This window comes from Coenobita brevimanus, chromosome 46 (genome assembly GCF_032717465.1).
Source record: "Coenobita brevimanus isolate Jiangsu-jjx chromosome 46, ASM3271746v2, whole genome shotgun sequence".
In the NCBI taxonomy this organism is placed as follows: Eukaryota; Metazoa; Arthropoda; class Malacostraca; order Decapoda; family Coenobitidae; genus Coenobita; species Coenobita brevimanus.
In genome coordinates, this window is record NC_136999.1 from 5,752,296 (window position 1) to 5,766,671 (window position 14,376).

General features: G+C 39.0%; 1 protein-coding gene across 1 annotated transcript in view; it reads left to right on the forward strand.

Annotated features, from left to right (window-relative positions):
• LOC145398803 (adhesion molecule nephrin-like) overlaps positions 1-8,537 on the forward strand; it is a gene marked incomplete at its 5' end in the record, with an annotated part of 88,394 nt that extends 79,857 nt beyond the window's left edge. Inside the window, one exon of the mRNA XM_080271611.1 lies at positions 8,241-8,537. Within this exon, the coding sequence (XP_080127737.1) occupies positions 8,241-8,537 (297 nt within the window). The remainder of the gene's footprint in view (positions 1-8,240) is intronic.
• Between the last annotated feature and the right edge of the window lie 5,839 nt (positions 8,538-14,376).

The following is a 14,376-nucleotide window of genomic DNA, read 5'->3' on the forward strand; positions in this document are numbered from 1 at the left end:
AATATTTTCCACATTACTTGAGTATCCACTCTGTCATATGCTTTCTCCAAATCAATAAAGGTCGCATACTTCTTTCCCTTCTCTAGAAACTTTTCCTCCAAAGACCTAAGAATGAATATTTGATCTACGCAACCTCTTCCCTTCCTGAAACCTCCCGGTTCTTCACGAACAGATTCCTCTGTTATTTCCCTAACTCTGACAATAAGTATCCTACCATACACTTTTCCTATTACTAAGATGACAAATGCCCCTATGATTACCACACACTTCTTTTTCCCCCTTTCCTTTGTACAGTGGAATAATTAATTATACCTGACTACCAATCCTCCGGGACTCTACCTTCCTCCCAGGGAAATCTGCAAATTTTCCAAACCCTTTCTACTATTATCTTTCCCTCATGCTTCAGCATTTCACCAAATACTCCATCACTCCTGAGGCTTTCCTCACTCTGACTTACTTCATTGTTTCCATTACTTCTATTTTTCCTATTTCTTCCTCTCTTCTCACCTCCCACCTTCTCTCAGACATTCCATAGCCACTTATCCTCTCATCACTTTTGTTCTCTACGCTTAACAGTTCCTGAAAGTGTTCTCTCCATCTGCTCACTTTTTCTCCCTTCTCCACTAGCTATCTACCATTTTATCATTCACTCCTCGACTAACTACTTTATCACCCTGTCTAACTATCTTTACATCCTTCCAGAACATTTTCTTCCATTCCCTCCACTTTGCACTGAAATGCCTTCCAAATTTCTCATCCACTCTCCTCTTACTTTCTCTTACAAATCATTTCACCTCTCTCTTCCTCTCTGCATGTAACTCTCTCTTCCGCTTCTCAACTTCCTCCACACCCCTACTTCCCATCTACTCACTATATGCTTTCTTCTTTTGCGCCACAGCTTGTCTCGCCTCTTCCTTCCACCCCCTTTCGTCTTCTCTTCACCCCACACACCACCTCACATGCTGTTTTATAATATATATATATATATATATATATATATATATATATATATATATATATAATACTCTCTTTTGATATTTTCCTTTTGGCTTGTGTACAGTCTCTTATTTTGTGGTATGCTAATATTATTGTGTGTTAGTTTTAGGAATTTTCAGTATTTCTGAATGCAAAAATTTACTGTAATTAATGTAGTTTTCTGTAAAAACTGAATTGCCTGGGTTGGTGTACTCTGCAGCATTAACAACCTATTCTCTTAAATACAAAGCTTAACTTCTCTTGGATTTCTCATCTCTTGTATTCGCCAGATTTTTCTTCCAGGCATTTACTTCCTACAGTTATATATAATCATATATATATGCACCTTCATTTCTCTGGGATTGTTTTTCTTAGGTTTCTCCTGTATTTATCAAATTTGTCTTCTTCTCACTTGCAGCTTCATCAAAGTTCGAAATTTTATTTTTCTCTGATTTTTTCTGTTTCCTGCGCTTGCTGTTAGTGATTTAACATTGTGTAAAAAGGTACCTGTTTGTGGTGGTGAACTCTTAAAACATCTGCAGCATTCACAACTCTCCTAAATATATACAGAGCTTCTTTTCCCTCGGATTCCTCCTTTATTCACCCAATTTATCTTTCAGTCTTGTTGCTCCTATGCCTGCTAGCCACTGTCCACCTGCTCCCTGCCTTCCACAAAACAAAAATGTATCTTAATTTCCGCTCGTCCTCCAGCATTCTCTCTAATCTCACGTAAGTTGCAACACGCATACTGTTAACTGGCATGCCATTCCTCCCGTGCCTGAAGTTCTTCCTGCCTCTTCCCACCCCCCCTCCATGTTTGAAGCCCCCTCATCCCTCCCTCTTTGCCTGGAGCCCCCCCTCATCCCTCCCTCTTAGCCTGATGCCCCTCTCATCCCACCCACTTTGCCTGAAGCCCCTCCCCTCCCTCCCTCTTTACCTGAAGCCCCATCTCCCCTCCCCCGCCCACTCTTTCACGCCCGCAGGAAACAGGGTCGTATTCTTGATGAAATGGGAGGCTTCATACGACTTCCTAGTTGTAGGTTTATTTTACTTACTATACATATAAATTCTCTGCTATGTTAATTTTATATTCATAAACGCCATCATTGCAATGAGGCACTACGAAGTTTTTTTTTTTTTTTTATAAATCGAGGCGAAGATGCACCTGACAGGTTGGTGATGATTGGCTGAATGCAACAAGTCTGAATAACATCGTTGTATTTCAGATAATTACCAGTAATTACCGGTAATTATCTGAAATACAACTATGTTATTCGGACATGTTATTTTCAGCCAATCATCACCAACCTGTCAGGCGCATCTTCGCCTAAAAATAAATAAATAAATAAATAAATTAAAATAAAATAAATAAATAAATAAATAAAAACTGAGTGTAAGTTAGTTTATTCTTGCCACCTCCAGACAACTTCATTCTTCCTAGGAAAGACCTCTCATATGGAAATGGTTATATAATGCACTTAATTATTTAACCCTTCTACTTCAAAATCTCTCCCATAGCAAGATAGCGAAGTGGGTGGGTGGTGATAATTATTTCAAGCGCTGGCTTAGATGATTTCATAATGTCTCTTCCCCAGCAGTACTTTAACTGTAATACACTTTAACTCCCGATATGGTGTATTTTGTCGTTCATTCTAGCCTTCTCCAGAGTACGAATATTTCGTTCAGCTGAGGAGAGATTTGGAGGGTTAAAAATAGCTCGCGGAGAAGTGGTGGTGTTATGTATTCCCAAGAATGAGTATACGACCCACTGTCGAAAATGCACGCAACACTCTTCTGCCCTCCCCCAACCCCCCATTCCTTCCCCACTGTCCTCTGCCTAAAAGACTACTGCCCGGTTCTCTTTATCCCTCAAATGTTTTTTCAGTTTTTCATTACCCTTGTTTTTACCCTTCTCTCAGACTGGATTGAGATTTACACACATACGATCACCTCCCTGTTAACTATACAGTAATTTGCCTTTGCAGGACAAACAATGAGAGTGCAGAATTCTCCCACGTCTCTTGTTCATTCTGACAAAAATGTTCGGGGTAGCGTGTTATCATGATCTGTTTTTTGTTTTTGCAGGAAGTACAAAGAAGAAGAGTGCAGAAACGTCAAAAGTCTCTTGTTCCTCTTGCAAATAAAAATCAGAGGTACAGTTGCAGACATAAATGCTGATTCACTTTATTCCCAAAAATAACCAGTGCGCAATGACTTTCAGATCCTGGTGATTCTGTGTGGTGTGATTAAAAAAATGACAATGGTTAGCAAACTCAGTTTTCCTAACATTAGACACATACTTAAGGTATCCCCACATGCTTGTTCCAACGTTCCTGCCATTGATGAAAGTATTGTTGGAAACATTCTTTTGTGTTAAAATGATCATCACAAAATTCAGTTCGAGGAACATCCGGAAGTTTTATGGAAGTAAGTCAGATGAATAACGTGGATGTTGGACAATTGGAATTATTATTATTTATTATTTATTTTTTCCAAACTATTGGGTAACGAGCTCTAGGTGGTTGGGCTTAGGGTCATAGTGAAGCAGCTACCCACAGTTCCATTTCTCGTTCCATTTGCATCCCATTGCCTCATGTAACAATGTCTAAACTCTTAGACAAAAAGTTCCACTTGCACTAATGCTGCTCCGGAGAAATTCTATGTGTACAGTTCCTTCAACGTCAAGCAATATCAGCAACGTGACCTTTGATTGTACTGTTGATTGATGAGCCTTTTGTGTCTTCTTAACATTGGTCTCTTCCATTGCAAGTTCTGTCTTTTAGTCTCTGGGTTGTAAGATCCATCGCCTGTTATGGGCTAGAAAAAGAACTTTGAATCTAAAGGGTTATTATGAACTGGAAAAAGAACATTGAATCTAATGGGCTGTTATGAACTACCGTAGTATAGGGACATTGAATCTAATGGGTTCCTATGAACTAGAAAGAGAATGTTGAATCTAATGGAAAGATAAGAACTAGAAAGCAAACGTTGAATCTAATGGACAGTTTATGAATTAGAATAAGAACATTGAATCTAGTGGACAACGATCAGATAGCTGGAGGGAGAAATGACATCATGCCCCTTTGGTCATCTGTGAGAATGTGGCATCTTCTTGAGCTGTAAAAAAGAAGGGGGGGGGGGTAGGTATTTCACTTAGCCATAATCTTGCCCTTGCACTTGTGTGTTATTTCGTGTTATCTTGTGATATATGGGGGAAATCAGAATAATGGCTGGTGCAGGACAAGAAACGGTACAAATCACTGGCCACAAGCTGATGAGACCTTTGTTAAAACTTTTTAATCACACCACTAATCTTCGGAAACCAGTTTTTGTTCCCTACAGTATTGTGCAAGATTTTCAGAACTAACAGACTAAACTGTGGAGCGATGTTAATGTCCGCAACTGTATGTGAGGGATCTGATCACAAGTGTGTTTGTAAATCCTGGCCCTGCATAAGTCTGGGTGAGGGGGTGTGGAGTGCGTGGCGAGACTGTCGGGGTGCAAGAGATGAGGGCAACTGACACTGTTTACTTGCAGAGTAGAATGGAAGTACACCTGGGATTAGACGTAAATATTTGCTCGTATCAGCTGTACCATTAGATTCTTTTTGCACCAGTGTTGCATATTTGCAGAGACGAGTAATAACAATGAATTGCTTGTTAGTTGCTGTGAACATTTCATAAATTCATCAGTTACAGCTGTTTACACCACTGTTTACAACATGAGCGATTGCAACCTTCGTGATTGAATAAATCAATGAATATTCATGACTACTAATATATATATATACATATATATATATATATATATATATATATATATATATATATATATATATATATATATATATATATATATATATATATATAATATGAATTATACGCATGACTGTGAATTTTAGCGGGAAGTTGCCCGGTATATATCAGTGACGATTGGCTTGACACAGCTTAATAATTACGTTCACTGCAGTGTGCAATTTACAACTGCTTAGTTGAAGATACCGTAGTCGTCAGAGATCCCGTGTGATAGTGTTATTAGCTCTTACATGCCTAACATAGGCCATAATGCAACAGGTGCTTGATTAGTGTGATAGAGTGATACATTACAACTTTAGAGGCAGCAGCATTTCTAGGAGGCGCCTGTCCATCTGTCTCTCACTGGCAGTTCTTGGACGTGATGTACTTCACTCCCGTAGACTTTAGCTGCCTAACGAAAAGCTACAACATGCCACTAACTTCCCACACCACACCACACCATATCACTTTCCCACACCACACGACACCAAATCACTTTCCCACACCACAACACATCATGGGCATTAGCCAAAGGGCTCTGAAGCTTCCATATTTAGTATTTTTGTACATGTCTTATTATTCTCAGCAGCACAAACGTTCCCATGATGTGGTGTGGGCGAATGGTTCCCATACGGGGACCATGGTGCATTTTTAAGGGGGGGGGAGGGGGAGGGGATAATCTTAAGTATCTGAAGTCAGTGGTGATAAAATTTTGTAATCAATTTCCAGAGGCAATATTTGTGAGGAATCTCTGTCAACCATCTTGTGCTGAGAATACCTAGAGACAACACAAAATCAGTTCCTCAAACGATGAAGCAATTCGTTTGCCATAAACACTTTCGTGAAGATGAGCTAGATGGGGTTTAATGTAAAAATGGGACACAACCACAATGTCAGCAAATTGGCTGTCTAAGTGTTTCTTACAGTCTTGTGTACCTTTCTCTGCAAAACAGTCTTTTCAAGCCTGTTAAGCATCACACTGAAAAAAACAAACAAACATAATTGGTTCTGCATGGACGATGATCTACGTACATTTCCTGCGTCTTAAGTACCCTTATTGGTATGAAAATTGCATTTTTCAGTTGCACCACTAAGTTTTCAGGTCATTTTATTTCAAATTCACTCTAATTGTAATTCTATGATCACCATACTTAGTTGAGTATTGTTGCGTTGTTTGCTCCTACAAAATGAAGATGCAGGTGGAAGCAACATATGCCACTATACCGAATGGGGAGGGGGACACGGGTGTTGACGTTTTAAGTGAGGGCGGGGGGGGGAGGGGTTCGGATGTTATCGTATGTATTCCGGGGGAGTCACAAAATGAAACAGTTTGGGAACCACTGATAAATACAAATAAAAATTTCTTAGACCTTTCGCTGCCGTGAAAGCACTGCATTTGTTCCTACGAAGTTCACGTTATTTTATTTACACGAGAAATATTAGTTCATTCGGAGGTTAATGGAAACAGTTTTCCCCTTTCGCATATTGAAGTATCACTTAATTTAATAAAGCAGTTTTCTGGTAATCTAAGTAAAATCATTTTCAGCGTCCCTAAAAGGGTTATTAAGGACGGACTGGCCTTAGCAAAGAATGTCAGGAAGTTTGTCCCTACAATGAAGATAACCGCCATTACTGTTACACCGCCCTTTTTTAGTCAAATTCCAGGTCACTTTATCTTAAGGATTCAAATAACTATTTCAAGAGTGTACTTATTTAACATGTTCACTGCAATCACTAAGCTCCTTCTTGAACAACAGATGCCCCTTATCCAGAGTTTTCGTAAGTTCTTGTTGTTGTTTTTGTGCTGCCCCAGTCTGTCTGATCGAACAGACCCATCAACCATAGGCAAGCACCCTCCACTGCAGGGCTGTCCCGTGCAGTGGACCAATGTTCCCATGCAGCTGACAGCTCCTTACCCCACCAAGGCGCCGGGACTAGTGTGGAGGTATGGTTCCATGGTGGACGCTGCACTTTCGCCTTTCCATCTAGTTAATAGGGGTACCGTATTATGTTCCACGTCACCCCGTTATTTGGCTATACGGTTATCACCCAGCGTTGTAAAATTGTTTCCTGAATTACAGGAAACCATTTGGCTTGTCACTCAGTGTACTGCTACCTGAAGTGGGAAAAAAAGAGTAATAAATAGTGACAGAGAACGTGAGAGAAATAGGAAGACAGGAGGACAAACAGAAAACGACAATGACAGACGTGAAGGAAAATGACGGCAGCACAACATTAAGTGATGGGAAAAGGGGTGCGCCCACCTAGCACCAGTTCTCATTAGTAGACTATCTCTGCCACAGTTTATAATGGTGAAAGTACTATTTCCTTCGATGTATATTATCAAGGAAATATTTGACAACCAAATAAAGCTACGTAATGTGATAGTATAAGCTAAGTAATGCAACACTGAGTTGTCAAACTGTGTACACTATAAGGCGATTAAATAAGAAGCATATAATCCATGAATATGCGTATATCCTTAACAATAAGGAAGCATGAATTACCGCAATCACTTTTATATAACTTTTTAGTATACAGGTGTATATATATATATATATATATATATATATATATATATATATATATATATATATATATATATATATATATATATATTTATATATATACTAGTTTATGGAATGTGCTGTATATACAAAAAGTGGTAAAATGAAAATCAGTTCCAATAATAACAGAAAGCCATGATATAAAAGTCTCCCCACAAACGTATGACTACCAGGTTTGCTGCTCTTCTTTAAATCCGTTATTCTTAATAACCAGATTATATTTCAAGTATCTAAGAATATCTTATGTACGGTACCACTTCGTGATGTGATCTGAACATGGAGCATATTCTTTCGGATATATTTGCGGTTGTTCATCATTCAGATTACACTAGTTCATATTAGACATTTAGCAAATAAGAGATTAAATAAGAGATGAACTTTGTCTTATTACCCAAATGTGGAGAAAACTAACAAGCAAACAGTGCCCTGTCGCTTTGTGTATATTTTTAGAGTTTAATGATAACTGATATTCAGTATTTTATATAATGGAAATATCAAAGAAAAGACAGTACTCATGACTCAGACAAACATGAATTACTTGCACCTTGGAATTTTCCATTTTTTTGTATTAAACATTCACAGTAATGATGAAAGAATTTTTTCGAAATTTTGTCGCGCGCGCGCGCGCACACACACACACACACACACACACACACACACACACACACACACACACACACACACACACACACACACAGTCCATATATCTATCTATCTATCCATCTATCTATCAATCTATCTATATCTATCTATACGGTATATATATATATATATATATATATATATATATATATATATATATATATATATATATATTCCATCCTTCCTTTGAGCTCACATACAGTACAAGTACATTCTCCACACCATTTCCTTTGATCAACTAACCTCTTGACTGACACTCTAGGGTTCCAACGAGGACGAAGTGGAATACGCCGAACTCACCTTCAGCAACGGCAAAAGCAGGCCGAAAGGCAACAAGAAATCGGGGGGCAGCGGAGCCAATGGAACCATCCGATCCCCAGACGATGCCACCATCTACGCCACCATCGACCACTCGCGCACGGCCGCACAGCAGAGACAAGCACAGCAAGCCAACAAAGCGGGCAAACATGTAACTATTGCGCCGGATGCAGACTCAGCCGGGCAAAGGGAGCCTGACGAAATACCTCTTATGGACGCCGCCCTAGAAAGCAGTGTCTGAGAAGCTTCTCTGTCAACGCCTGGAGCCAGCCAGCCAAGTCTAAGAGTGTTGTGAAGACGGGTTCTTGCATGCAGCCGCTTTGGAAGGCACGCTAAGGTCCGCATTCTTGTCGGAAAAGGATGTTTATTAACGCCTCCATAGCCACTGTTTTGCTTAGTACATAATATTTTTCCCTTGCATATTAAATACGCCATTTTAAGATAGGCATAGTTTGCATAGCTATTACAGGAAAGAATAAAATTTTCAATAAAAGAAAAACATTAGGACGCAGGAGGTGCGAGAGAGCTTCCTAAGCTGACGAAAATGTGGGTCTTAGTCTCACTCGGAATTATTAGTGCAAGTAGGTCTATAATTCTGAGATATGTGTATAAAGAGAAATGCAAAGAGTAGTAAACAGGACATTGGAAAAGAACAAGTCAGTTTGTGTAGTGTCAGTGCATACAAATGGCAAATTAATGTTCATTAATTAGTTTTGAAGTTAATGTGTTAGCAAATATAGTATGTACACAAACATGCAAATGTAGTATGTACAGAAACGAGGAATACAAAATTCCAGCATCGGCTGTGCAGGAATTAATGAAACGAAAAAATTAGTTTTGCACAGATGAAATAAGAATGCAAGTAAAGGTGAAGATAAATGTACAAAAACTGTAACATTATGTAGAAACAGCAAGCAAAAAGAATCGATGAAAATGGAGAACAGAAAATTGTTAGTGTGTACGAAATTGAAAATAAGCAATTTGATAAATCAGTAAGTAAACAGCGATAAACGAATAGGTAAATAGATAAGTATAGCACACTGAAAAGTAATGAAAGTCCGATAAAGGAGAGTAAGTAACCACAAAGATGCTTAAACCTGCCAAAGACAGACATGCCCTCAGTGCAAGAATGTCAGATTCTTAACGTGTGTGTTAGGGTGAAGTCAATAAAGAGTCACTGCTTGTAGACCGGAAAGTCAAAGGAGTTAGTAATCTTTAGACTGGAAAAAGGCCAAGGGTACTTTTTTTTTTTGGGGGGGGAAGGGGGGCAGTAGGCAGGGAATTTGAGTACCAATGACCTATCATAATTCTCCATTTTCGTAAGTTGAAAAAACATTAAAGAGCAATACTTACCATCTCCAGTTATTATTTCACCAAACAGCTAGGATTCACTTTGTGGTTAATTGATGGTGGCAGTGCAGGACTATTATTTGGCTAAGTTTTGTACATTATTTATAATTATGTTTCTCTAGGTTAAGGTTCATTAGTACTGTACTGAGTAAACTATGGAGAAACTGAAAAGCCATTGAATTACACACCGTAGCCTTATTACTTGTAATATCTCACTCTTCTTGTCTTACTCAGATGTTCGTGTAGATAAAGATTTTGGTCTGTGGATAGCAGTGATATTTTATATAATCCTTGAGGAAGTTACCAACTAAAGACAACTAATTATAAGACGCAGGAGTTTTGCAAATATGCAAATACTTAGTATATTAACATGAAGCCTTATCAAAGTTTTTTTTCTTCCAATAGTTCATTAAGTGATACTGATATTCTTGGGCATCTGTATACTCAGTAATTTAAAAGGACTGCTATAATAATGATATAATAATAATAATAATAATAATAATAATAATAATAATAATAACAAATGACAATAATAATCCATCCATCATCCGGTACTACTTTGCCCCATGAGGAGCGTAGGAGCCCGGGGCTAGGCAAATTTGGCCCTGACACTTAAGATGAAAGTGACCAGCCTCACTCATCCCTGAGTGGCATTATCCTATGTGTGCAGTAAACCCCAACCACTCCTTGGATATAAACCTTCACCGGCTCAATCCGACTGGAGCGCCGTAATTACCCACTAAACCACTGGGCACCAAAATTTGGTTATATGGTTACCATCCAGCGTAGCAAATGGTTTCCTGGTGTACAGGAAACCATTTGGCTTGTCATTCATTGTAGTCACCCACAGGCAGAAGGAAGAGGCAAGAATGAAGGAAAGAAAGACAGAAGAGGGAGTGTAAAGTCACCCGTAGGCAGAAGGAAGAGGAAAGAATGAAGGAAAGACAGAAGAGGATGGAAGGAAAGAAGGCTGGAGGAGAGGAAAGGGCAGACACCCGAGAGCAGCACTTCATTGAGTGAGTGGATGGTGAGTGCCCCCACATAATAATAATAATAATAATAATAATAATAAATTATTATTATCATTATTATTATTATTATTATTTTATTATTACCTATGTTTTAAAATTTTCTTGTTTGCAAGGACGGACAAGTTTTTAGAAATCTCCGAAAGTCTAGTGGATAGATCTCCTCGCGTTTTTATTTTTCATATTCCTTCGTGATGTTAGTCTTGTATATAGTTATGTACGTTATCTATATATATCTGAATAGCTGTAAGGAAAATACTGTCATGTTTTGTGTGGAAGCTGGCAATGGACTTTGTAGCATTAGCGAGCACAGCTGTATTATTAACGTATCAATCTACCATATACAACAAGTCCTCGTTATTTGTCGCCTTTTTTACAATACAGGAAAGAAAGTTTGCCTATTAAAGTTTCACTGAAACTTGTGAAGCTGATATGCCAGTTTCCTCCAGTTCACAGTGCTAAATGTATGAAACGTTTCTATATTCTTGTACACACCCCTGACTCATAATGAGGACTGCCTGTATCTTATAATGCTGAGAAGAACTACCTGATTTCAGAAGGAGCTCTGGTTGCGGTAGATTTTTAATTTAGAGGCATAACCAGAAGCTATTCTATAGAATATCTTCTTCATATATTTTTTCATATTCTTTTAATTATGTCTTTCATTATCAAGAATACTTCCTACTGCTGCTGTTTTCCCCAATTAATTTCCCCGTTACTTTTTGCCGCACCTACCGTGGCGGTCAATTATAATATTTGTCTATAACTATATTACTCACTCACTGAGCTAGTGTACTTTCTTCAAGAAAGCGTTCCATTACTTATGGACAGAATGATATAAATACGAAATTTTGCACAATGGTAGACCTCGCCCAAGACCAGGTTTCATGCACGCGAGACCTTCCAAGCGGGCGACAGTGGTCCCTGGATGTCCTTCCAGAAACCATTAGGCGCGGCCAGCTTTAACCTTGACACAGTAATTTTTGCACATGGATAGAGTTTCACTTGACCAAAGTGATAAGTATCGTTGGACCACAGAGGGCAGCCATCCTGTGGCTACCAGTGGTCTCGGCAAAAGTCAGTAAGCAAAAAGTTTTTAACCGAAGAATATGACTCTTACTTATTGATATGTGTTCACCTCGACCACATTTTTGGAACTGTGAAACCACTGAGGATCATCCATCACGGGGAGGGAAGGCCTCTGGAGCTCCTGGCAAGCCATTATGCATGACCATAATTTTTAGCCCAGGAACACGTAATTTTGCACAAAGGTAAATAATTACCCATGCCACCTTTTAGGCAAGGTGAGAGCCCTGATGACTATACCCACTGGCATGGGAAGGGGGGGGGGTGGCCAGGTGTGACAGTGAATAAATATACAGTATAATTTTTTAAACCTAAAAACGTGAAAATTTTCACTTTGGTAGCTCTTGGGGGCAGTCTGAGTACCCAAAAGGCCACCCGCAGGGAAGGGAGTGGGGCCCCTAGTTTTTCTAGCCAAAACTCTCATGCACAATCATGACTTTTAACCCAGAAACACGAAATTTTGCATACTGGTCGACATTCACCATGGCCACGTTGCGCACAGGGTCAGACATCCGATGGTCGCCCTTCACGGGGTGGGGACTAGCCCGAGAAGGGACAGCGTCATAATTTTACGCAGGAACACGATTTTTTTTTTAATTTTTTTTACAGCAGTAGGTCTTCATCTCGACCAGGCATAATAGAGGGTGGGGACTCCGGTTCGCCTCTTCGCCTCCCTCTTGAACGGATATTTCTTTCCCCTTACAATATTGCAGATGTTGCCGTGGTTATCAAAGGGTTCCACTGCCTTAGTGATCGCCCTTTTTTCGTGCGTGGTGACGAAGAAGTCTTATTTTCAATTAACCTGACCATTCTAATTTAACCTGACGTAGTTTGAAGTGTACCCAGCATAGGTCCAAGTCTCCCTAGTTTGGGTGTTGGTTAGGTTAACTTAGGTTCCGTTAGGTTAGACTCGAGTGGCTATTAGCAGGACTTGGTCATAACAAAGTCAAGTGGAAAGAATTTAGGCGAAACATTTACGGATTAAGTATAGCAAACCGATTATCGTAATCAAAATAGAAATGGAAATTTTAAAAACTGATCAGTTAATAAAATTGCTTCCCTCGAAAAGCGCTTTTTGTGATGCTGCCAAGGTAAAAGTTTACCCAACTATTTTCATGTAATGTTAACTTGTTACCAAAACTATCAGGAATTTTAGTATCATAAAAAAATGGATGTAATTTACTTGTGACAGAAAAAGCTACAGGTAATAAGTATGACAGTAATAAGGTGAAGTGAGTAAAGGAGTGAGCATACAGTAGTTTGATGAGGGAAAATGGTCGTTAATAAGTAGAATCAAAATACTTGAAAATAATCGTGTATATGGTGCTATGTTAAATAAGTGAAGAATGATTAAGACAACAAAAACTGGTAAGGTTGCACATGGAGGGTGCGCTGTTCCAAAGATTGATGATGATATTAATAACCACGTTCTGTGTGTATGTACCAACTCATTGTGTTTTTGCATTAGATCCCAGGATTGTATAGTCATGCATTTTACCAGTAACCAACTGGTCCGGAAATAATTAATTATTCTCTTACTAGTCTTATTCAGAAATAATGCTACACTACCGGTATTATCGATGAATAATTTTCAGATTAATACGGTATTATATATATATATATATATATATATATATGTTTGTCTGGGGCTGCAGAATGTTGTGAAAGTTTTTGCCGTATCAGATGGAGCAAGGATTCTGGGGGCTTGGGTGATGAGTGAGTGGAAGTGTGGCCAGTCTGATTGGGCGGGCTTGGGATGTCTGGACGTTGCTACTCCTCACCCTGCCCTGGGGTGGGAAAGGAGGTCCGGATGATGATTATGATATATATAAACAGAGAAATACATACATATAGACAGATAGATAGGTGGGTTGACAGATAGGTAACTAGATGGAGATATTAATATTGGCTAATGCCGGACTGCCTAAGTCCTTAGAGCTACACCACGGCACACTGAAACACAGGAGTGCTTGTAAAAAATTGCTTCCCATTTCCCATTCGTCATATTATATATTGTTTCGAGACTGTTTCTTGCTTCATTTTAAATTTTTCAAACTCTCCATTTTACTTCTTCATACTGTGTTACCTCTCCATTGCGAGTGTTCATATTCTGGTCTCCAGTCGTTTCAATCCAGTTTTACATCGTCTCAAATGACTTCGGCTCTTGTTTCGTATTGCTTCCATTCCCCACGTCTCTTTATCTGAAATTACCTCGACTCTCTAGTGTTTCGACTCGACATTTTATATCTTCATGTTCTTTCGACTCGTGTAATATTGTCTCGATTCTCCAGTTCATTTCGTCTCGTATTGTTTCCACTCGTCCTTTCAAATGACTTTCCATTTTACTTCGTTTAAGATTGCATTGACTCATTGTCGTACAGCCTATCGAACTGTTCTTCTGTCTTTGCTTCTACTCCCCATTTCACTCCTCTACATATTGCTTGTATTTTCCATTCACTTCGTTTCATACTACTTCGACTCACCATTTCAGTTGTTTTATATTATCACCATGTCACTCTGTTTCATATTGTTTCCACTCTTAAATTTACTGAGCCTTAAATTGCCTCTTCTGTACATTCCAGTTTGTTCCAAGGTGCTTGAACTATCCGTTTCACT